The following is a 24,434-nucleotide window of genomic DNA, read 5'->3' as shown; positions in this document are numbered from 1 at the left end:
ACGTTCTTGGCAGGCAATATATTACGAGAGGTGAAGGCGCGGAGAGGATCGTTCTTCGGAGAGACAGAGCTTCGAAGGGGAAAGAAGTCTCCGCTGGTGCTGCTGCTTCCTTACACGCATGTTTTGTCGTCTTCTCTTCTTCGTTTCTTCGACTAATTCTATATTTCTTTTTTCTTCTTTCTTCTTTTTCGTTTCGTGTGGTTTTTTTTTTTTTTTGCGCCTGGGTGATTACGTCGCGTCCTTTCAGCGTGTGAGCATGCGGAGTATGCTGCGGTATGCCAAGTATGTGATCCGGCAGCAATAAAGGAGCTCGAAAAGGAAGAAGAGGCCCGAAGCAGTCCTTGTTGGTTAGTTTGGCGTAGGACCGTCGCTTAGTGGTTAGAAGACTGGGAAGGTGGAAGGGGGGGGGGGGGGGGGGCTCAATGTCTCCTGATATTTTTATTATTTTTGTTGTACTCTCGTCACTAGCACAGAGACAAAAAAATAAACGAACATATTTACAGATTACAATATTTTTTGGCGTATGATATATTTGCTGCATTGAATATATAATGCCTCAAAAATTATAACAAAGCCTAATGATGATCAGTTATAGCAGATGTAACATGCCATAATGAAGTTGCAGTTAGTTACACGTTTAATCAGAGTAATTAATAATTTGTAATTAATACTAATTAGATTACTAAATAAAATTTGATTTTTTTTATAAATGAACTGTACAAGAAGAATAAAAACGGTCAGCGTTTTCTCACAATTCTTTTCAAGGTGAAACGTTTTGTGGACAGAGCAGGGTTAACTGCTGCAGTTGAGTGAATCTCGCTCCATCGATCTCGCGCTGCATTATTAGCATACTCGCGTTCATGCGAGAAAGTGCGACTGATTTTTGTCCGATTTTATAAAGTTATTTACTGAACTCAAGTTGCAAGTCCTCGAACTGAACCTGGACATACCCAATCGGTGGGCAGGACAGCACTGAAGTGGAAATTGTGGACGTCCAGTGTTCGTATGGTTGTTGTTGGTGGAAGCGCCAACAAGGGATCAACCTTTTCATTATTAGAGTAAAAATATATATATATAACACCACCTTGCACGTAAAGCCATCGGCGATATCGACCAATTACGTTTTATGAAATAACCTGACGCCTGTACTCTTCATGTAGTGGGGGCCCTGCCTCGCTTTTCAAGCCGAGTGGGCTCCGCGGCCTTCTGTGATAGTGTGGTGGATGCTGTTGTGAGCACGCATCACTGCTTCTCTCTCTCTCTCTCTCTCTCTATCTATCTATCTATCTATCTATCTATCTATCTATCTATATATATATATATATATATATATATATATATATATATATATATATATATATATATATATATATATATATATATATATATATATATATATATATATATATATATATATATATATATATATATATATATATATATTTATCTCTCTCTATCTCTATCTATCTATCTCTCTCTATCTCTATCTCCCTCTCTTTTATTTTTACCACCTGCTGTCTTCTTACACAGTATAACGTAACAACCCAAGTTCAGCTTGGTTAACCTCCCTGCCTTTAGCTTCTATTTTTTTTCCATCTCAGATATATAGGCCAGCGCTGCTAATGTTTATGCTTCAGGAGAGAGATATTGTTACAGGAAAAGCCTTTGTGACTTCACGATATTCAAACTAAGCGGATGGAAGGAAAAAGGCGGGAGATCGACCTGACGCATGTCCGGTCTGCTCCTCTATTGAATGGTTAGAGGGATTGAACAATCGACGGGAAGAACGGCCAGGAAAGTAAAAATAATACTACCGCCTCCATGCAATCGGTTACCGAAGCCAGGCGATTGCATAACTTTACCACAGTTCATGTTGTAATACCCGTTGCCATCCGTGTGTAGTAGGACATGCAACTTATGAGAGCAGCAGATTTTTCTAGTGACGACATTCTCGAAGCAGGGTGGGTGTCCAAATTTTCATTTCCCAACTTTTTCCAATTTTGCATATGTGTATATATTGTAGCGATGCAGAGGCAGACAGGCTAAAAAACAAGCGTTTTTATTACGGTGAACTTGTGCCCACGAGTCTAATAACTATGGTCGTCGAGTCCGAGTAGCCTAGAGGCACAAATTCAACTATCTTCCTCTTCCTCGTTGGCCAAGTGCATGAACGCGTGGCGCATGCCAGCCGGGTCTTGCTGGTGCTCTTGCCATGATGATTGCGGCGGGCAACTTGAACGGGGCCAACCTGTCGCGGCAATACACTCGCGCACGTGCAAGCATATGCATGAACATATATAAAGCGGGATTTACCTCCCCTCGTCCCCCCCCCCCCCCTCGAAAAGATTTCTGGTTGCGCCGCTGATTGATAGTACTCAACGTGGCGCAATAATATTGAAAATTAACAATGATACATTGGCATCGATTTCAGTTAGTTCTCATTATTAATGTATCTAACAAAGTAAAAACAAGGCCTTAAATTTCCACTTCTTTCCTTTGGACCAGGATGATGTAAGTAGCCGGCCGGTCTAGCCTTGCCAAATATGCAAGCTTCATTCGTGCACTGCCATTCATTCTTGCTGATACAGTGTTTACGCGCAGGTAAGAGAAAAGGTGACGCAATTACGTGGGAAGTTAGAGCACATGCCTTTAATCTCCCTGGCGAAAAATTGCGAAGCACAATTTGTATTGCAAGCATACAATCCCATTGAACTTTGCCTACAATAACGGTCTTCTCTGTCTGTCTGTCTGTCTGTCTGTCTGTCTGTCTGTCTGTCTGTCTGTCTGTCTGTCTGTCTGTCTGTCTGTCTGTCTTTCTTTCTTTCTTTCTTTCTTTCTTTCTGTGCTTTCCGTCACCTCCCACGTACGCTCTATCGTCTTTCTGCGCAGTCGGGTACGCAACCCGACAAATTATTTCCCTGCCCGTTCCTATTTCTTCCCGACCCGATATTCATATAGCGAATATCTTACACACTCCTCCAGTCCCGAGTAGATAGCGTAAACGACGTCTATTTCGTTTCGCCGTCATAGCGTCTCGTCTAGGCGACGACGTCACCCTCTCCCTCCCACCCGGCGACTCGCGACACTTTGCCTCGCGCAGTATATAGGAGAGCCTTGGGATTCTATCGCATTAGCGACAAACTATGCGCCATCCCTCTCCACCCACCGACCACCGCACTTACCACCGTGTACTTCGCATTCATGTATACGGAGTCGCTCAGTCGACTCGCATAATTTCGTCTTTCCCTTCCGACAGTTCATGGGCCTCCAACCACCACGCATAAAAGAATTAGCGACGCCTGCAGTGTCGACAGCGGGTGCTTTCCTTTCTCTTTTTTTTTTTTCGCTTCCGTCTCCGCGGCGTCGCAGCGCGGTGCTATTACATTTACTTAGCGCGACTTCCCCTGATCCCATGGCCGCTTCCTTATTCTACCCTTACAAGGCAACTTGATCTACGCCGCTTCATTGACGACACCGCAGCACCCCCCACCATCCCTCTTCCTTCATATCTCTGTATATCCAGTGGCTTGTCTTTGTTCTTGGCTTGGCTCGTGCGCTTGGACGCGCGCCCTCCTTCGCGTGATTTCCCTAAAGATTTCCTCCTTGATCTGCGCCGTTGTCACTGCGGGAATCCCTAGTTTTGCACACTTCTTCCTCGCTACCGTCCTGATAGTGTGGGGTCGAGTCTGCTCGGCTAATTAGTCCGTTCCTTGTGTCGCTCCGTGGCAAAGGTCGGGAAGACTGCTGGAGAGCGGAGGAAAGGAGGGTGGAACGGAAGGAAGTCTTCCGGAAGGCGCGGTAGAAGAGACGGCCGCTGAAAGTCAGGGAAGTGTGACGCCTTTAGAAAAAAGAAAATAAAAGGAAGCATTTCTCCACTGGAGTTTCCGCAGTTCCGCGAAGACGGGTATAGGCAATTTTGGCCCACTTAATTTGTGGCCCGAAAACCATCGTCACGGTGCAGGAACGTTAGCGGCTTTGAGAAATTCCTCGGCTCCCGGAACTGAAACGGCAGCCGAAGGGTATTCGCCGTTTCATCTCCCGCGTTCGTACGGAATTCCGGAGCAGAACTATCGTGGTGCGACGACGGGAACTCAGTTAATCTTGGTGCGCGTGAATGTCCGATCCGTTCGTGTGTTCGCGATGGTCAAATGTTTGACGTCGAAAGGGGTTGCGGGCATTCTGCGAACGAGAGATGCCTTCTTGCTGATAGCATCGAGAGCCCTACCAATACTCGCTTTGACGAATCGGGCAAGGAAACCACTTACAGAAAAAGAAGTAATAAAATTCTGACTAGTATGGTCGCGTGAGGCGTTCGTGTTAATTTGACGTATGTTAAAATGACGTAAGTACTGATGTGCGTGATAAAGTTTTTGAGCACAAGTTTCAAAATCTTTACCACATATGCATCTGCTCTCGATTGATTGATTTGTAGGGTTTAACGTCCCAAAACCACGATTTGATTATAAGAGACGCCGTATTGGAGGGCTCTGGAAATTTAGACCACCTGGGGTTCTCTATTGTGCACCCAAATCTAAGCACACGGGCCTACAACATTTCCGCCTCCATCAGAAATGCGGCCGCCGCAGCCGGGATTCGATCCCGTGACCTGCGGATCAGCAGCCGAGTACCTTAGCCACTAGACCACCACGGCGGGGCTATGCATCCGGTCTTACTTTACTGACGTATCCGCTAAGCTGCATTCTCGTAACCGAGCACACTGTAAGAATTACTCCCTCACTCACTCACTCATACTGGCCGACTACTTCTCTATATACCTGTGATAAATTTTCTAATTTTTTTCGTATGTACACTACGTAACGTGCCGTCCCTCGTGCCATGAAAGCGTAGTTTTTATTCCGGCAACGTCAAAAACTTCAATAAACATATGGAATTCTTTTTTGTATGACTGTGGTTGGATGTCGCATTGGCGCATGCGTACGCATTCCGCATAGAGGTGACCGTTCCCGGTGCAATATATATATATATATATATATATATATATATATATATATATATATATATATATATATATATACGAACAGTCGCTTTGCAACGTGCCTGATACATGATACACTGGAGGACCAAACTATTTCAAAAGAACGAATCCTGCAACATCGACTGGGTATAGCGTCTCAGAAGAAACCTAGCTATGCAAGTGCGCTTTCTGCGTTCAAGTGGTCTCTCAAAACGGCTTTGACTTGACTGTCCCTGCGTGCGTGCGTGCGTGCGTGCGTGCGTGCATGCGTGCGTGCGTGCGTGTGGTGGGTGGGGGTGTGTATTTCGCTTTTGATTTTCTTTTATCTTCCTCCTTCTCTGTCTTCTTTACAATCCCTGTTTCGCCACACCTGCTCAGAATAGCAAACCGACAATTTTCACTATATTAACCTACCTGCATTTTACTTTTCATTTAATTCTATCAATCTATCTATGTATCTATGTATCTATCTATCTATATTTCTGTCTATCTATCTATCTATCTATCTATCTATCTATCTATCTATCTATCTATCTATCTATCTATCGCTGTATTGATCCCATCCTACTGATTGTTACGGCTGTTTACCCACTCTCGCGTTGCACACAAATGTTAGTGCACTTCCTTCGTTTATTTTTCCTCACAGATCCAATTCGTTCGAAAGCGCCCGTTTGGGACAGAACACGAGGCTTATCCGAAACTAGTACGTCGCGTCCGCTTACGCTCGCCTACATTGTCTGGTCGCAGTAAGCTTGACCACAGGTCAAGCTTACTGCGACCAGACAATGTAGGCGAGCGTAACCTGACATCACGTTTAGTGAATCTGTATTCGACTCGTGAAATCGAATACCGTCCATTTCCTGTGGATCTTAGTTCTATCTAGACTTCTGTTACCAGCTTGTGCGCTTATTGCGACATCGTCTCCTCGGCTCACTTTGTTTTAGACTCACGCTTGTTCTGTCCAATCAAATGCGTCTTCCTTCGCTGTAAGAGAGAGAAAAAAGCCCTTTTTGCCTCTTCACTTGATAAACGTAAACGACTTTCTTTTCAAGAACGCTATAGATAAGCTATAAAATTAGACCAGAGATTAGACCAATTACTTTTACTATGAATACACTTGTTTCGTTAGTTTTACCACCGCAGATGTATAATAGTTGTGGAAATCAACGATAACAGTACCTCTCTACTAGGTTTCCCACCGATATCCTCATTGGTGACGCCGGGGACGTCAAATACCTTGTTTTTTTCATGTTTCTTAAAACCATGAAGCTTCGAATGTAGTACTTTACTACGTTATATTGTATTCAAATAAGATAAATAAAATTGATTGATTGATTGATTGATTGATTGGTTGATTGATTGATTGATTGATTGATTGATTGATTGATTGATTGATTGATTGATTGATTGATTGATTGATTGATTGATTGATTGATTGATTGATTGATTGATTGATTGATTGATTGATTGATTCAGTCAAATTTGCTGAAGCTTGTTATATTAGGTTTCCGGCTCCCTCAGAAAACAATGTACTCTATTTACACCGATTAGGAGCCACGTTCACTCCCTAGCAGATTCCATCCAAACAGGAACGTCACAGAGACAGGTGCGGGAAGTTCAAGGCGGCGTCGCCGCGCGCTTTTTCTTTTTGCGCGTTTTGCTCAACAAGTATCTTCTCACACCCGCCACGGTGGTCTATAGTAGATAAGGCGCTCGGCTGCTGACTGGCAGGTCGCGGGTTCGTATCCCGGCCGTGGCGGCTGCATTCTCGATGGAAGGGAAAATGTCGCAGGCCCGTGTGCTTAGATTTGGGTGCACCCTAAAGAACCACAAGTGGTCGGAATTTCCGGAGTCCTCCACTGTACGGCGTCTCTCATAATCATAGGGTGGTTCCGAGTCGTCAAAACCCGATAATTAATATTAAGCGTATTCTCACAGAGAGCGTGGCGTCTTTGGTATAGTCAGTGAGTAAACTACGCGGATAAGTAAACAACTATTTTTCTCTTTAATGTTTCTTTTAAAAAAAAAAAAGACGGGACCTTTCTTTGGAGATCATTCCGTCCTATTCGGAAAGACGAGGGACGTACGTCTATTCAAAAAAGAAATAAATAAACAAATATACCTATGCGTCTATTTAAAAAGAGTCAAGTTTTAATAAACCAGAACACCCCAACAAGAGTCAAATGACTATTTCTCGGGTGTCTTATTTGTTCTTTTTCGCTATTGAGTTGAGATGTCGCATTGAATGGCTATTTCCTTTGAGTTTGCTTTCTCCTAGTCACACAAAAAATACGCATGGCACATTTGGCTGTTTACAAAGGGGTACCGTCTTGTCGGCATGAAGGGGAAATCATACAATGAAGACGGTCCAACGTCGACAAATAAGGTCTTACTAACACAAGTGTGTGAATTCTGCATCCGCTGTATTAGCGCTTCCGCGACGAATGTTCATTGTCTACTTTTAGCGAATCAGCAGTGTTCGAGTTTCATCCTTTTCTACAACCACACACGAACTACGTACGTCGTATCCGCTAAAGCCCAATACACCACGCGCATAAATTCTCTGCATCAGACTCGTCACTTTCTCGCTAAACGCACTCTTTCTTTTTTGTTCTCTCCTTCGTTTCTCTTGATCTCCAGTCACAAAGCTTTTATTTCACTGTACGTTTGCATCTACATATGCGACTGTCTGGAAGTCCCGTCAGGCGGAATTTCGACGATGTCACCTCGAGGGGACAAAGACTCGAAGCCCTGTCTGCATGTATATGTGTCTTTCCGCCGATGCTGACCAGCGTTTTTTTTTTTTTTATTAGCCCGACTGGCTCTAGTGAACGCGCTTGCAACTGTTCATCCAGCTTTCGAAACTGTATATACTGGCAGACTCACACCGTAAAGCATGCCGGGCATACTGGACGCCTATGAAGTGTTTGTGTGTATACGCTCCGTTTGATGCAGTGTAAAAATGTTTCATCCTTCTCTCTCACTCTGAGGCGAGGTCAAAAACTTTTGTTATCGTCCATAAATGCCGTGAGGCCCTTCGCGGCCGTTATTTATACGGTGTGTCGCAAGGCTTTTCTGCAGACTGTACCAAGAGTGAATGAGCGAAGAAACATTGGACAATGTCCTTTCTCTCAAACAACGCGTCCCCGTCGACTGGGTCAACAGATGAATAATCTTTTCCCGGCGTAATAACAGACGTACAAAAACAACATAGAGTGCTTGTCTTCGTTGAGTGAGTCGTACACCCTGAGCTGTTTCACTCAGTTGAGATGCAACGACCGTTTTAACGAGTTCGCGTTCACTTTACCTGTAATTACTTTGTTGGTGGACACGGTCACACGGGGTCAATGCCCTCTGGGCATTGACCCCGTGTGACCGTGTCGAAATATATCCACTTGGCATTCTTCTAAATGTATTCGATGGTGAGAGCACTCGTACGAGTGGTACACTGCCCGTTCTTATGTCTCTCGGGGATTCATCGTGTAAATGGCGCGGTGTTTACGACACTGCCGTACTAAGTGAACGGACTAGGAATAGTCTTCGCCTCTTTTAGTGCGTTGAGAACACAAAGGGCATTCGAGTTCGACAAGCTGTCGCGACGAGTTGATCGTTGCTCTAAACAACGTGTCCTCGACGCGGCAGCTTGGATCCTCGTGCATTTAAAAGAGGCCCTCAAAAACTTTTTGAGCCTCGTCAGAAAACGCTGCCGATTGGTAGTAGAGGCTCCCGACAACACGCGAGCCAAATATTATTGCACAGCACGCGGCCTGGAATTCACAATAAATTATCGAAATGAGCTAAAATTTGTTTTCTTTTCTTTCGACAAATGGCGGAAGATGCTCAAAAATAACTCGTAGAAAGCCCATCTATCAGCAATTGACTGATTTGAACATGGCGCTCTCGCTCGTTATAGAGATCGCCGCGGGAGACCGCCACTTGTCCACGCGCGTGCGCGTGATCACATTGAAGAAGTCGCGCATTTGAAGAAAAAAAAAAGAAAAAAACTGCTTAAGGTCACGAGGCGCGCGTGACGTTTTTTTGTTTGTGTCGCCCTTCCCTTCCTGCTTAGCTTCCAGCGCTTTCGTCGAGACAAGAGAATGCAATTGCAGCATGCGACAAATATTTGTAACTCCACTCGTGCTGGACGGTTTCTTAAATTTTTGTATGGCGTTGAATTCGTGAAGCAATAAGTTCTTCCAGTGAATTCATTCTATGGTTACTTGAAAAAAAAAAGTGTTTCAGGGCCGCTTTAATAAAGCCATCGTGTTTTATACATTGACGGCGAATGTAGTCTCAATGTCTTCCGCCTTAGTAAACGTTAATTCACGCTATTTTAAAGGAAAATAACAAAATAGATGTGGCTCTTATGCTGAAACGAGGTTTCATAAGCTAATGAAGGCGCGACAGTGAATGACCGGTGGCGACGCCGCCGTGCAGTGTCCGCACCATCTCGCTGTGACGTCAGAGGCTTTGATAACCTCGGGTTGTGGCAGTATTACCAGTGAAAAATAGGTATACTGATTTTTAAAGTAAGACTCAAACTAACGAGACTGCGGGAATTATTTTTTTTTTCATGTGTGTCTTATGAGATTATCGATAAATAAAAAGGCTGCGTCTAAACTTACGAAACATGACATTGACGTATTCCGGCGTTGATATTTCGGCTCGGAGTTCAAACAATAACGCCGGGCACACATTTGTTAAGAAACCTTTTCCGGTTGAACGAACAAAAACAGAACATTTGTAGCATAATTTACCATTATATTATAGCAACGGAAATGTGCGAGTGTGCGAATGCTAAATATGATGTGGAATTTTTTTTCTATGGACACTAACAAGCTCAAGGTACGGGAAATGTATGTTTCTGCTGCTAATCATGATACTTTGTTCGGCGTTTAAGTAAGCATCTTTATCCTATATTGGTAATCGCAAAAGTTCATTTATGTATTCAGCGTCTTTTTTTTTTCTTTATCTTCCTTGGGGGGGGGGGGATGCACACCGTTTAATGAATATTCTATTCCAGCTGGTCGGACTGGAGTGCGCTCGATTGATTTCTGTCGTGCAACAGCCTCCGAACTCTGGCGACATCTTTCTCATTCATAAAACACGATATCCTGTTTCGAAAAAGAAACGGCGCTTGCAAACCACTTCATCGAAAAGTGGTGAGGTCATTACGTAGCTCGGTGCAACGCACATGAACGAATTATTGTTTGATATCGTGGCTATATACACATTGCATTGGGCGAGCCTTGATTTATACTTCCGCGTGGTTTGTGTTATGAGTAATCAATGTCAGCAGCAAGGCTCTTTTTCTTCCTTTTCAAGGGCTGTTTATTGATTTCGTTCTCTCTCTTTCTGAACATTCGCAGGGGGCCGGTTGTACAGCCCTGGTTGTTGCTGTGATAGCGCGCAAGCTGGAGCTCACCCGAGCCGAAAAGCACGTGCACAATTTTATGATGGACACTCAACTGACGAAAAGGGTGAGTCGATATCGCTTCAGCTTCGAATGCTCCTATACTGCACGCTTCTACACATGCTTGAACTTGGGACGCGATGGATGGAAAATAGGAGGAAAAGAATGCCAGGGTGGTTAACCAGACTATAGGCAGCCGCTTCTCGGTGAAAACAGCCAGCACAAATGATTACTTCTAAGACAGAGTGTTAGGTAGGCAGCCGGTTTGCTACCCTGCGCATGGGAGTGGGATGGGGGAGATGAAATATATAGAGGAGAGAGGGAAGATAGATAAACACAGCACATTCGGCAGCACACGCGCGAGGACGTGATGGGGTTTGTTACGTACATTATAGGGTGTTTATACGGTTGCGTTTAACTGCCGCCGTCTTGGATAGTTGACGTTGCCGTTTTTGCATCTGTTGCAGCTGAATGGATGGCACTGCAGTGAACTCGTATGCATTAAAATGGCTGTCGAAATGCGTTGAACGTTACACGACCCTGCTAATTTTACGTCACGATGTGCAAGCACCGAGTGGTCATTCCTGAAAAAACCCAACATGGTGGTGTCGATGAATCACAAATAAGTTCGTTTTTCCCAGGCTAAAATCTGCGAGTGCGTGTGCGTTTGTTAGTAAATTGTGTAGGAGTTTACCGTGAGTGGACAATAATTTGCTGACTTTTTGTTTTCCTTTCTTCTTTTTTTATGTGGGGGGGGGGGGGGGGGCACTACTGAGAACGACTCCTTACAGTATACACTCAGCTGGTAAAAGCGCATCAAACTTTTTTTTGGTTTTATGAAAATAATGTGAAACCACACACAGCCCTACACAAAAGTTATTCGTTTCTCGTTTTCCTGCCATGCTAAAAATCAAGCACAAAGTTAAAGGTAAGCAATCAAATGAGTCAACTACTCGCTGCTTCACTCTATATGCACACTTTATAAACCAGTTTTCACTATTAAGGGTGCTTTCCGGGTGTACAACTGTACCCTCTACGGTAAGGGTGCTTCGGAAAACTGAAACACCTATGTCATGAGTGTTTTGAAACACCAAAACACCCATCATCTGGGTGTTTCGGTTAGTCAAAACACCCTTGTTTTAGGGTTTCAGTCACAGACACGCGAAGTACCCTTAAAGGTGCAAAGTGGTTTATAGTGTACCTCTTCAGTCGTAACTCTTTCCTTCTTGGTTTTGTTTCAGTTGAAAAACGCTGCGGCCAACGTCCTACGGGAGACGTGGCTTATCTACAAAAACACTAGGCTTGTGAAACGTGTGAACCCTTCGAAAGTGAGAGCGCACCAGCGCAAATTCCTCCTCGCAATCTACAGGTGAGTGCAGCAGAGTCGTTCATTTGCGTTTAGTCTGTGATCTGCGATTCACACCAAAGGCGGCGCGGCAACGCGGCAAAGCGGGCTATTCGAAGCGGTGAGGCGGCGCGTGCTTGAACCTGTTCAGACTGCATGCCTCTTTCGGCTGGCCGCGCGGCAGAAGGGGCGTGCATCTTGCGCTTTTGCGCACGTGTCGCTATCACGTGGCAATGCTTCTCCCAAACGTACATCCGCGCCACCACTGCACCTCAAGTGCGTGCCATTCTGATTGGCTGCGGCAGAGTTGGGGCGATCGCCCTTGCCGCCTGGTTTTTCTCCCGCTTTCGCCGCCTGGAGAGGAGGTTTTCCCCACTTCCCTCGTTGCCGCCGCGCCGCTCGGGCCGTCCCGCCGTCGATGTGAACGATCCTTCACCCTTCCCTTCTCATCAGACTTTGCTTGATATTCAGTTGTTACGTATACAGTCAGAATGAGAGGTTCAGGGACCGCGAGATGCAAGGAAAAGCTTAATATTCCCATCACTTCTGGCAGGTAGCCTTGAATTTCAGATTTTCACCCCACTCTAAAACTTGCTAACAACGTGTTCGCAGTTATGCCGAATACAGTAATAATTTGCTGGGAAATTTGAAACTTTCTCCGGAGGGCCCGCGCCAGGGCGGTCAGGTTTAACCTGACCGTCCCCGAGTGGGCCTAGCCAGGTGGCGTTGAGTTAACTCGCGTCTATTGTGGACCTGATAAAGTCGTTTCATTCACTTACTCACTCGTACCTTGAGGTCTGTAAACTTATGACGCCGACTAAATGCGGCGTATACGTTGATTAGTAGAGTTTCTCCTAGATTTCATTATGCAACTTTTAAGTAATTTGACATCTTTGTTTTACGTTAGCGAAATCGTTCCCCACAGCTGATCTGTACAATCACCGCAATTGTTTGTATACATATAGCATGCAGGACCCCTTGCCCCGATTTGTGTTTGTTTTATACTCTTTTGTATTTCCGGAATAGTCGTGATGCGTTGCATAATTAATGCATCCTGGCCATGCGAGAGCTTGGTCGACTTTCTTTTGAAACGAGCGTATTTTTCATGCATCTATGCGTGCGGTGCAATTTGAAAGCAAATTACTTAATTTAATTTTACTTCATTTAAAAGTTTGCGTATTCTCAGTGTCGGACCGTAGTGTGGAGTTATATCAATGAAGGTAATGTTAGCTAATAATGGCGTCGTCTAAACACATGTTACTGAAAGCACATGGATCGAAGTGTTAATACAGTGTTGCGGAATGATAACACTTATGTTGGTAATTAATTTCCTACGTCGTTCAATTCCCGTTGTATTTTATAACATTATTGTATCACCGAGAATAAATTCGCAAATTAGCTGGATATTTACTTGCGAGCACGCTGCTTTGTTTTCAGCGCCATCTCATTAAAGTTTTCCTTCAAAACTTGTAATCATCAGTTAAGTACGTCGTATGCAAAAGCGAGCACTGAGACTTCAAAGTGCCCATTTACGCCTACGATAAACACAAGGCTCCACCGCGACTTACTTTCTCTTTCTTTTCTTCTTCTTCTCAGTCTCAGAAAGGTTAAAATGGACCAAAGGAAGCTTATGGACAACGCAAACACAATTACAGATATGGCAAAGGTGAGACATGCTTCCCGAGCACCTTCTTTAACTGGGCTCTAATAATCATTTTCGGTGGCATTTCTTCATTGTTTACTTACTTTTTAGTCGAGAAAAGAAGCTTTATGATATAATGTAAACGTGTCAGCTTACATTAAATAGCATAGCCATACCTTATTTGTCCACAATCATGAACTCGTAAATCTTCAACTTTTCTTCGAAAATTTTTATCTCAAGGAATAATAAACTTCCATAACAATGACTTGTTCGAATGCTGAAGTCATTGCGTTGCCGTCACAGAAGTACACAGAAGTTTAGCACAGAAGCCTTTGTACGGGAAGTTCTGTTGTATTCACAATGTAATGGTGCTTCTAACTAACAGCAAGGTTTCTAAGTATCTATTGCTGAAATAGACTCTGAAATTGTTTTTTTTTTCTTACTAAATATCGATTTCTCTTTCTCTCCCACTCCTCCCGACCATCTGTTTGATACCCTTGTGACCTGACCTCCTTCCTGTCCCGCAACAAAACCAAACTGACCTCTTTATCGATCCCGTCTCTCCTTCCTTGAACAAAAACCGCTTTCCAACCTGTACATGTTGTCATGGAACAACTGCAACGACTACCTGGCCTGTTACCACCGAAAAAAAAAAATGGACGATTGCTTGATTAAACTAACCGAAATCCTTGGGCTATACAACGGTGACACCACATTACTCTTCGTGTTCGCCGGTTCGCCCTACTGTGAACAACGGTGAATCTCGATTCGTCGTGTCCCTCGATGTTCTACGGCCAACTCCACTGAAACGTGTCTACAATGAATCCTCGACACATCGTCTACCCTGTGCCGGTGCTTGTTGGTGCTCTGCGACCAACAACTAACTCATCCGACACGCTCCCATGACGAATCCTGGACACACGCATGCCGGTTCTTGGTGCTGTGTCGGTGCGGTGACCTCGCGAACGTGTCTTGTGCCAACAGACCCAGAATTCGGTGTACGAGATAGTGTCGGACATGAACGCGCGCCAGGAGTTGTTCGACGAACGGCTGGCGACGCTCGAAGAGCGACTCGCCGCTATCCACGAGCAGCTCGAGGCGCTGCCGGAGGCCGTGGCGCGCTCGTGCGGCGCGTACTACGTTGCCGCGCCGCAGCCACCGGCGTCGAGCCAGTCCTACCCGCCGGGCTCGATGCCGCAGCCGGAGTGCGGCGCCGCAGTGCTGGGGCCGCAGCAACAGCCGCTGCCGCTGCACGCGCCACCGCTGCAACAGCAGCCGCTGCCGAACCAGCCCCGCCACACGCATCTGCACCCGGACGACGCGGCGTCGCTGAGCAGCCGGCCGAGCTGGTCCACCGTAAACCTGTCCGCAGGCGGCGGAGCGGGAGGAGCTGGCGGCAGGCTGGGAGTCCTGCAGCCGCCCATGGTGGCGCGCTCGGGCTCCACCGAGAACTGACACGACGAAGGGCAGTGGAGCCCGCCGCCTGCCTGGCGGCGACAGGAGCCCAGCAACGCGGATCAAGATGACCAGTCGCCTCTGTTGTCGTCGCCGTCGCCGCCTACGCCGCATCAGCAGCCGCAGCAGCAACCGTCGCTTCCACCGACAGCCGTCGGCCCCGCCGAAGACCCGTCCTCAGCCGCACTACGCTGTTCCGCGCGTCGTTGCCACGATTGGGGCGGCGGCGCGCGACGCTGGCCGGTTTGAGATAGGCTTTCGGTTCGGCTTGTTCTGTCCCCCTGCGTGACTCCGAGCGATCCTTTTACTTTTTCTTTAGCGCCGAAACCACTACTGTAACAGCTAACGCTTTACCTGTTCACACTGGGCTGCGCGGGACAACTTCTATTGGGAACTGCGCGCATACAGTTATTTGGTTTATTTGGTTGCGTACCGTGTACTTCGTACGGTATAAGCCATGAAGCCTTTACGGCAAGAAAAATGCGTTCGTATTTGTACATCTAGTGTTGCGGTGCAACGGACCATGTCTTCAGAATTCAGTGAATAGCTTTGTACGCCTGACCAGCCGAAAGAGGTACACCACTGTTACAGCACTCGACAATATCCCTCAACGGATGCGTTATAAAAGAAACCTCCCTAGTTAGCATGACAATGCCCAAAGTTTACTATAACAATGTCTTCCAGAATTTGTTGGTCAACTAAAGAGACGTACTTCAAGAGCTTCCGCACGTTCCGAGACGACTATAAAAAAGCGCGTCCCTTCGCTACGTCGTAAGCGTAGCTGACGGAAACTTAAAAAGGAAATGCGCACACATTGCCTTTGCGTGACATGTCGAATGACTCGAAGGGCGGTAACGAAAATTAGCATTTGTGCCTCAGTCTTTATCAACCGGACGTCGGGGAAAACTAGACGGTTACAGTTGACGTTTGAAATTGATTTTTTCAGAACTGAAGCAGTTACTTCGACTGCTGAAATTTGAGTCGATGAGATGGGGGCCTTCCTGGCGGTAAGACGTCCTACCGTGTCCGTTTTTGCTTCGCACATTTACAAACAGCAAGATTTCATATGCAGATGGCATATTCCACACGTAAAGTATGGCTCGGTTGCTGAACGTTTACTGAGATCCATCACAGTGTACACGACGTTTCGTTTCCTGGAAGAGAGACTAAATGCATGTTTTTACCTTAAACGACCAGAAGAGTACCCACCGCAGCAGCCGCTTACCTGTCAGAAAGGAAGCCTCATTTCCGAATTTCCAGTTGCGGCTTCATTCAGCTCTTCACCTAGAGGAGGACTGGGACGGCTTTTCGACTGACGCAATTTCAGTACTCCTCTAAACGTCTCACGTGATTTGGGAGCTATAGTTTCGGAATCGAAGCTTTCAACTTGCGCTGCATAAGCAATGAAAAGAAAAAAAAAGTCAGAGAGTTGAGTGCACCAAGCTACTAACCATTACGTAACTCGCCGAGTAACGTCCTTCGAATCGCATTACCAATTCTGTAAAATCCACTCGAGTCGATTCAATGATCGTTGCAAATGTACGGGACTCGGAGATTCCCGCGCGGCCCAGTGACGCCCAGCGCCGTTCTTACATATAGTATCCACGCTTGCTCGCGCTGCCTTAGTGCAATCTTCGACGGTGCCTTGCGACAACTGTCCTTCCTGCTTTTCCTGCTGCTGCTGCTGCGCTGCGCAAAAGAAAAGAAAAAGAAAGACCTCAGCGCGTCCATATGTGTTGTGCGCGTATCTCGAAGTCGTGCCGCTGCTGTGCCACCTGGGACGAAACATTTTCTCGACATGGCCTCGGCAGCCAGTGTGAGTCGTGTCGCGGTACTGACACTGTGTCCTCAACCGTGACATCGTCGTCAACCGTGACATCGAACCAACTCGTTTACACAAAAGAGTCTTCGAGTGTCTTTGTTCGTGACGTAACCGGGCGATAGACCTGTAATATGTATGCCTCTTCCTTCGTCGTCTATGTATAATAAGCGAAGGTGAAGCACTTAACACATTGAATGAAAGAAAGAAATTGTGAACGTGTATGACCGGCTGTAATATTCGTGTTGATCTCGGTATGCCTATCGCCTGTCACACCAGGTGATTAGCACTCTCCTTTTTTTTTTTAATGAAGTTCGACCGGCGTGTAAGAGTAAACGTACAGGTTGTCCGCGGAGTGATTGTTGTCGTGTTTACAAAGAAAGCTTGGACACAGCTGTACCGTTGCTAGCGTATATACATTTGTTAAGCGGGCATGCGCAAACGAAGCCACCGAAGGGTCCGTTTTACCTCAACGTTTGGGGTGGTGTACTTTTGTTGCCTCCTTTTTTTATCGGCTTTTTTAGCGTTATTTTTGCTGTTTACTACTTACCAAATCTCAAACCTTTAAAGCCAGCAGTTGCAACTATTAAGCGGTGACGCGGCATTAACTTTAGTGGCATAGGCTGTTAAGACGTATATGCAGAAATATTGCTCAGTTATTAGTTACCACGTTGCTTCCGCTTGAGTTGCGTTCTCTGACCTTGCAACTCTGTCCGCTAGATGGCTAAATAACTTTGTGATTACGCCTAAAGACCCTGAGGGATAAAAACAACCCTTGCGTTGAAACCTATAGCATTCCATTAAGAATCCTCGCATTGATCGACATCAGTGCCCCCTAGTAGGCACAAAAATATTTGTACGTATTTTAGGAAGGTTTTATGTTTAGAAAGAATTATGTGTTCGCTCTACACTTGTGTTCTAACAACGCGGATCATAGTTGTGTTTTTCAGTACTTAGGCTTTTAAATGCACGTGCTACAGCCGCGGTTTTTCTTCTTTTTTCTGAAGCATTTAGCGTCGGGCTGTAGCGCAGAAGCTCAAGAAACAGAATAGCGCTCGTCCTATACCGGTCTCTTGATATGTCGGGTAACAAAAAGTGTTATTTTTTTTTCAGATTTCTACACGCGATGGCAATGGGGGGGGGGGGGGGGGTCAAGCCTTCAAACTCTGGTATAGGTCGTTTACAAAAACACCATGAAGCTTCTTAAGCGTATAGATCATCTACACGCCTTCATCTGATAACTTTATAGATAGTATGTCTCATGTGAAGTCTACAGATCGATAAACTTAAAGACCATTATAATGTGTACTTACAATCCATAGATAGCTCCCTTGAGTTTCTCCTGGGTAATAATAGAAAATATTCAAATGATTTGAGTGTTCTTGTGGACAATGAGGATCACCATAGAATGATAGTCACTGTAGGTGAACAGCAATGATTTTTCGCATACGAAAGTGAAAGTCTAAAGAAAATCAGAAGAGTTAACGCAGAGCATATTAACTGTTAATATTAATTTAAAGGAAAAGCTATCCGTGAGGTTTTCGAAGCTTTCTCCAGAAATAATGTATTAGTCGAGAGTGCAGGCAACCGCTATACTTTGACGAAAGTTATTTTTATAGCCGTGATGACAGCTTTCTCCATACGATGAAAAATGTTCAAAGAATGCACTTTAACCACGTATTATTTCTTCATTCCGCTTAGAGAGGCAGAGGAGTTCTTCTAGAAACAAAGAAATATTTAAGAAACATCAGGCCACCCGCAAAAGTCCTGTCATAAGCCTGTGCAGCGTCTACAAATAATCTGCAAATATACGACGCTGCGGAACTGCTTTCAGTAGAGTGTTGTCGGTGCAAAATTCACATATATATGAATTATATGCACGCCAAAGGAAGTTGTCGGGAAGGTAGGCAACTTGGCGTCAACACGAGTATACTTCAAAATCTGCGCTCACAAAAGTTGAAATATATGCAGAGATCACTTAGAGTGTACCTGCATGCACAAGTCTGACTTATTGCTTAGCTCGGTTTCCTCTAGGACGGTTCGGTTCATAGGTTATTTATAAGCTCCTTGCGTATTCATTTTTTTTTTGTGCCAGAGATATTCACAAAGAGCGATAGACCAATAACAATGATTTGTCTTCACCCATTTTGTGCATGTTGGCTGAAACAAAAAATGTGGCGTGAAAACAAGCAAACCAAGAAACAAAGCACACGTGCATAAAGCAACACTCATTGTCGGTGTAAACTCCCATCAATCAATGCTTTTTTATTTCGGTGCACTCAAGACAACTACGTTTATTGTGTTTATTTTTGTTATTATTTTGCGTCGTGTATCTTGCTTCAGCGACAAACTTGCTCAAGTCGTAGAGTTCTACGCTTAGAAAGTAAAGCATGTATATACCAGTTAGATGAAATGCCTAAAGAAGCGCTCAGAATCTGACCTCCACTCGAGAACAAGGGTTTGATTTCCAGCGGCGGCGCAAAATGCAGAAACGCCCACATTTTTTTTTTAGATTCTTAGATTGAAGTTTTTTAGATTTAGGTGCATGTTAAATAACGCAAGGCGATAAGCCTTAACCTTCAGTTACCCACCACGACGTTTCCTGTAATCATACGGGAGTTATATTGATTGATTTGTGGGGTTTAACGTCCCAAAACCACCATATGATTATGAGAGACGCCGTAGTGGAGGGCTCCGGAAATTTCGACTACCTGGGGTTCTTTAACGTGCGCCCAAATCTGAGCACATGGGCCTACACATGTGGGAGTTATACCGTACAAATAAATAATTAATGCGTAATTATAAGGGCAGTGTCAACGCGTAGGGTAGATCAGGACAACTCCCTCTGAAGTATGAAAGAAACAGTCCTTCCCCGTTTGTTTTTTTTTTTTTTGTCCACGCTCTGTAGTCGAAATGCTGTTTCCACACTCCATGAAAGTTTGTACTTCAAGAATCCATCGAAAACACCGAGAAGGCTTTCAACAAAGGATTCGACTTACGCGTTCCCTGGGACGAAACATAAGCTTCATTGACGCGTAAAGAGTTTACGACTCGCATAAGATCCCAGCTTTATAACTCCATAGCGACTTTTACTCGAGTCTTCTTCGAGGCCATCAGTGAACACAGTTGTTCTCTGTTGTTAAGCCATGTCAGCATAGGAGCTACAACCAGAGTGGTGTTTACTTTCGGTGGGTATGTACTGCCAGGATCACGTTATACGTTGCCGCTGATGGCCTGGTAAGCTTCGTAAGCCTTCGGGATTAACGTTTTATGGTGTCTTCACTCGAAGTGCCTCTAGATTAAGTCCCCCGTGACCTCGGTTACTTTCTTATTAGTTCTCTCTTCTAGTTGATACCTAGCTGAATAGTGTCGATAAGTAAAGGAGAAAGTGTTGGCCTACACTTTCTTACAGAAGATCTAGTAGCGAAAACGTACCATCTGACAAAAAAAAAGTTGGCCTAACTTGGGAATTGTATCTGTTTAAAACGCTTTTCTCCGTCAAGAGTTACACAGTGTTTCTATCAGCTTTCTAGAACAGCAGTTAGATCATCCTTATTGTCTACAAGAGGCTCGGTGGGTCATAAAGGATCCGCGAACAAAATTCAGCTACGTCAAATTGGCATTAAGTCACCGATGTCGGTGACGTAACGTTAATCTCACGCTTATGCATGGTGAATATTAAGAGTTTGACAACTTAAACGTACACGTTTGGTTCATTTCTCAATATTTGTGGCTGAAATGTCAAGACTTCTTTTTCTTTGGCGTTAGTTTGCCCAGCGGCATCAGTGCATTTTGTTCGACATTGAGCAGTTGTGTTTCCTCCACAAAGTTCAGAGTGCTGTAAGCCAGACAGCCTGGCATCTTGATCAGGCAACTATCGATCGCTTTCTGGCAGTGGAGAGGCTCATATTCAGGCAACTGCACCCCTAAATATTATGACGTCTCAACACGATGTGACGTCACAGGTTCAAAAGGAGTCATATTCCGCTCCAATACGTAGGGTCTTTCAATCAATAAATAAATGGAGCCCTGAAGGAGTTGTACGTAAAGGAATCTCGTAATATGTAGAAAGCGTCCCGTTAAAGCGATGTACGTCGTACTGATTATGAAAATGGACTTGATACTTGTACAGACTCATACGTTAAAGATCGCTCTACAAATTCCTTGAATCTGCAGAATCTCGCGTACTGTTGGCAACCTTGACCCGACCCGAGCTTCCGCATGCCGAAAGAAAAGAAGAAGCGACACCACGCCGCGCTTGTTCAATGCTCTTCGAGCGGAATCGAAATTCGGAAAGAGTCGATCGTCGTCGATTCACCGGCAACCAGCCAACCGTTTCCAGAAGCTTCACTTTCGTTTACGTTGCCCGCCATGCTTGAAAAGACCCTGCGCCAAAAAGCGTTTTTCCTTCAGTAGGAGTCGTTTTTCTGCGTGCCCAACAACCTACGACTACGTCAAAATAACTGCGCATCGAGGCATGGGTGGCTCTATAAATATTGACAGCCTTTTATTCCTTTAAACGAACGCATTGGGCTGAATTGACTGTTCGACGTACAGTCGACGTGCTTACGGCCTCCTGTTTCGCTGACTCTCCTGGAGTAAAGAAGTTACTTTGTCCTAGCCATATAGATTTTTTTTTTCAATTTTGTGTACCATCTTGAATGTACTTCCTTATATTGGCGTCCGTGGCTATAGTGGGCTCCTGCAGGTGTGTACCAGCTGGCCTGCTTTTTTATTTGCTTGCTTTTTTTATTTATATATGAAGACATGGGACGGTACAGTGGGTACTGGCCTCAGAGCCACGAAACAAGGTTGTTTTTTGCCAATTGAGCATAACCCCCCAACACCGAGTGCTACTAGATGGGATTACAGGCAGAATTTTCTGGCTATTCAAGCATTGTAAATTAACACTGAAATAACAAAGAAAAGAAAAGAAGGGTAAAGGTAAGAACGAATATAATCAATAGATGGATTAAAGAACTTTATCTGTATTCCTGAGAAACGCGATAATAACGAAGATAACCAGTGCCCACGTAATTTTAAATGCTCCTATAGGTCGGGGTTACAGCAAATGTTGTAGTTGTGACGCATACGTTTACGTCATCGAACATTGATAAAAAAGAATGGAAAAACTCGGTAAACTCTGTCTTTGTGACTAAGCTATGTGCTCTATGTAATGTTTGAGTAAGACGATACGGTTCTAATTTTTCTGATGTTGCTGTTTTCCAAGTCAGGCGTTAATATTCTTGGCGTGGACATCGCACACATACTGCAAATTTACGGAACACGAGCTTGTTATTGTACGGATACCTTGCTTTCTCTTGCGTGTTGATCTTTGTCGTTGCTAGCAACGGCGTGATATGACGTCCCTAAAGTTTGCTGCGCCTCGGGACGCAGTGCTCGCCGTAAAGCCCTAACCACACGTACGCGTTACAAAGCGTCAGCGCATGGCGTCCAGACTCGGCGCCACGTCCTCTTCCTATAGAGAGAGGGGGCGGAGCTTCGTGCGGCCGTGCGTTTTCTCTCTCGACAAGGAGAGGGTGCGGCGCCTAGTCCACAGGCCATGCGCTGACGCTTTCTAGCGCGTACGTGTGGTTAGGTCTTAATGTTCTGCTGTTGGTATACGGGCCGGTCGTATTTCGCACTGCGGTATAGTCTTTAAAAAGTCATTATGGTTGTCTCTTTTTTTTTCTTAAACCTACTCCATCCAATGATAATATCCTAATCTCACCAAACCATTGCATAACTTGCCTATAGCGTTCTCTTTTTCATTTTAGACGTTTTGGTAAGAAAGGTAGATAGGGATGGGCAAATCAATACGGTGGTGACCAGAGGTGGCGCGGCGACGTAAAAGAGTGAGAAATAAAAGAAAATGGACGGGAAACTCGGCAGAGCTTGACGAGATATGTACTTTCGAGCTTGTTCATCTCATAAAAGCATTCCTCGACGCTGTGTGACGCAGTGACATGTGCAGAGAACTTGTGCACGTACTGACGCGTGTATGTTTTTGTTTTTCTCCTTGAGCTTTGTAAAACCACACCGTGCTTTTTTGTTTTCCTTTCGCACGGGCGGACAAGGTTGTTTTGACGTGTGGACACCGAACTATTACCGAGTGGTGCTTTCCGGCGTGTTTACCTTCTTTCTCCTTCGCAGTCTTCAACATCGTTCAATTCAACAGGTGAAGCGACAGTGAGAGTGTGCTGTGACTGGCGTTGTGAATAGCGTTGTTGTTGATGTTGTTGCCGAACTGTCGTGCGTGTGTGTGCATGGTGTATGTGTGCTTGCGTATATTACGTGACTTTTTTTTTCATTTTTGAAAAGAGGGGTAAACAGAAAGGGAGAGCCGGGGAAATCGGTGAAAACATAAAGGAGAGAATATAAATATACAAGGGTGTGCAAAAGGCGACACGTGTTGTAGCATGCACTACACCTCTGTCAAATGTGTGAAAGGCAACAAAAATGCGTGGCGGCCGTCCATACCGTTCAACAGGTGAAAGTGTGACATCCACACACGTACACACATACCGCAACTCTTTAATTGCTTACGCACGCCCAAGAGACACGTGGCAAAGTAGAGTGTGCGAACACGTCATGTTTGACCGCACACTGTATGCGTGGCAAGGCGGGAGCAACCTACTTATTACCTAAAAAAGCTCGAGCGTACTTCCTATAGTTATAGCTAAACGACTCAGCATCGAAAAAACAAAGACTTGTACATAATATATAGCTGCAGTAATAACGTCATCACTCCCTCTCCCCTTTTCTGTATCGATCTCTAATCTCCAATGTCGCTTGCCGCGATGTGAATAGTTAATGCGCTTATCGCGGTGCGAGTCGATCGCTGGGCGTCTTCGTTCGGTGTTGTCTCGCCAGGGCACGCTAAGACGGTTGGTATTGCAACGCCTATTTTGCCTTCGACGTTAAAAAAAATTGAAACAATTTCTTTTTCTTATCTCCCACCCGTAGACATCGGTTCGTCCAGCGTCGGCAGTACTCTTTATTGATAAGCTAATCTACTTCGTTGGATCGTTCCACCCCTCGCGACGAGTACCAGTTCTCTTTCGCCATACTTTCTCGCGCTACATGCTTGAAGTTAACATTGCAACGAAAGGGTTCGTCGAGCCACCCATCACGCTTCCGGTGTGCTCAACAGCTCCCGGCTTTTCTGCGAACTTGATGGAACCGGGACAATTTCACAACACAGCACTTGAAAATGAGCCATCCGGAAGTAATCTAATTCACTTGTTTCCGTTACGAACTTTGACGCGCTAGAACAGTCCTGCAAGAGTAGGCACCAACCAACTGACACGGTCGACAAAGTATCAGCAAAGGCCGCTGGCCAACGGAGATGTGCTATCACGAACCGAAAATGTTTGTCATTCTGGTCCCGAAAGCAGATAAAGATGGAACGAAATAGCTTTCCTGCATGGAAGCACAGATTAGGGTTTTAACTTTGTTAGCATTTTCGTCCGCGTGCTTATGTTCAGCCGAAGCGAAACATCCGTCGAGGTTCTCCTAATTGACCATCAGGATACCTTAAACGTCGATCAGGAATCTTTAATTGAGTCACAGTTAGAGTGCTGTCGCAATTAGGATTGCTGCCCGTGGTCATTACTCCCTAAAGTAGTTAATCACGTTAGGGTAAACGTGGGTTTTTTTTTCTCTTTACCTCGTAGTAACGATGATCCCAGGAAAACCAAGGGCAGAAGTAAACATTTTCTCCCTCGACAAAAGTATAGTAACTGCCCTGAAGGCACATTTCGTTCATTTCCCAAACATGGTCCG

General features: G+C 45.1%; 1 protein-coding gene across 2 annotated transcripts in view; it reads left to right on the top strand.

The window, feature by feature from the left end:
- Nucleotides 1–16,873, top strand: part of SK (small conductance calcium-activated potassium channel) — a 576,811-nt gene extending 559,938 nt beyond the window's left edge. For both annotated transcript variants that reach the window (XM_075889441.1, XM_075889442.1), the window contains 4 exons: nucleotides 10,345–10,455; nucleotides 11,630–11,757; nucleotides 13,330–13,399; nucleotides 14,360–16,873. In XM_075889441.1, coding sequence (XP_075745556.1) covers nucleotides 10,345–10,455; nucleotides 11,630–11,757; nucleotides 13,330–13,399; nucleotides 14,360–14,830 — 780 coding nt within the window. In that variant the 3' untranslated portion in view covers nucleotides 14,831–16,873. The remainder of the gene's footprint in view (nucleotides 1–10,344; nucleotides 10,456–11,629; nucleotides 11,758–13,329; nucleotides 13,400–14,359) is intronic.
- Nucleotides 16,874–24,434: the final 7,561 nt, after the last annotated feature.

This window comes from Rhipicephalus microplus, chromosome 3, assembly GCF_043290135.1.
Source record: "Rhipicephalus microplus isolate Deutch F79 chromosome 3, USDA_Rmic, whole genome shotgun sequence".
Taxonomy (NCBI): Eukaryota; Metazoa; Arthropoda; class Arachnida; order Ixodida; family Ixodidae; genus Rhipicephalus; species Rhipicephalus microplus.
The sequence above is the reverse complement of the archived record's forward strand: the minus strand, read 5'-3'. Positions and strand labels throughout refer to the sequence as shown.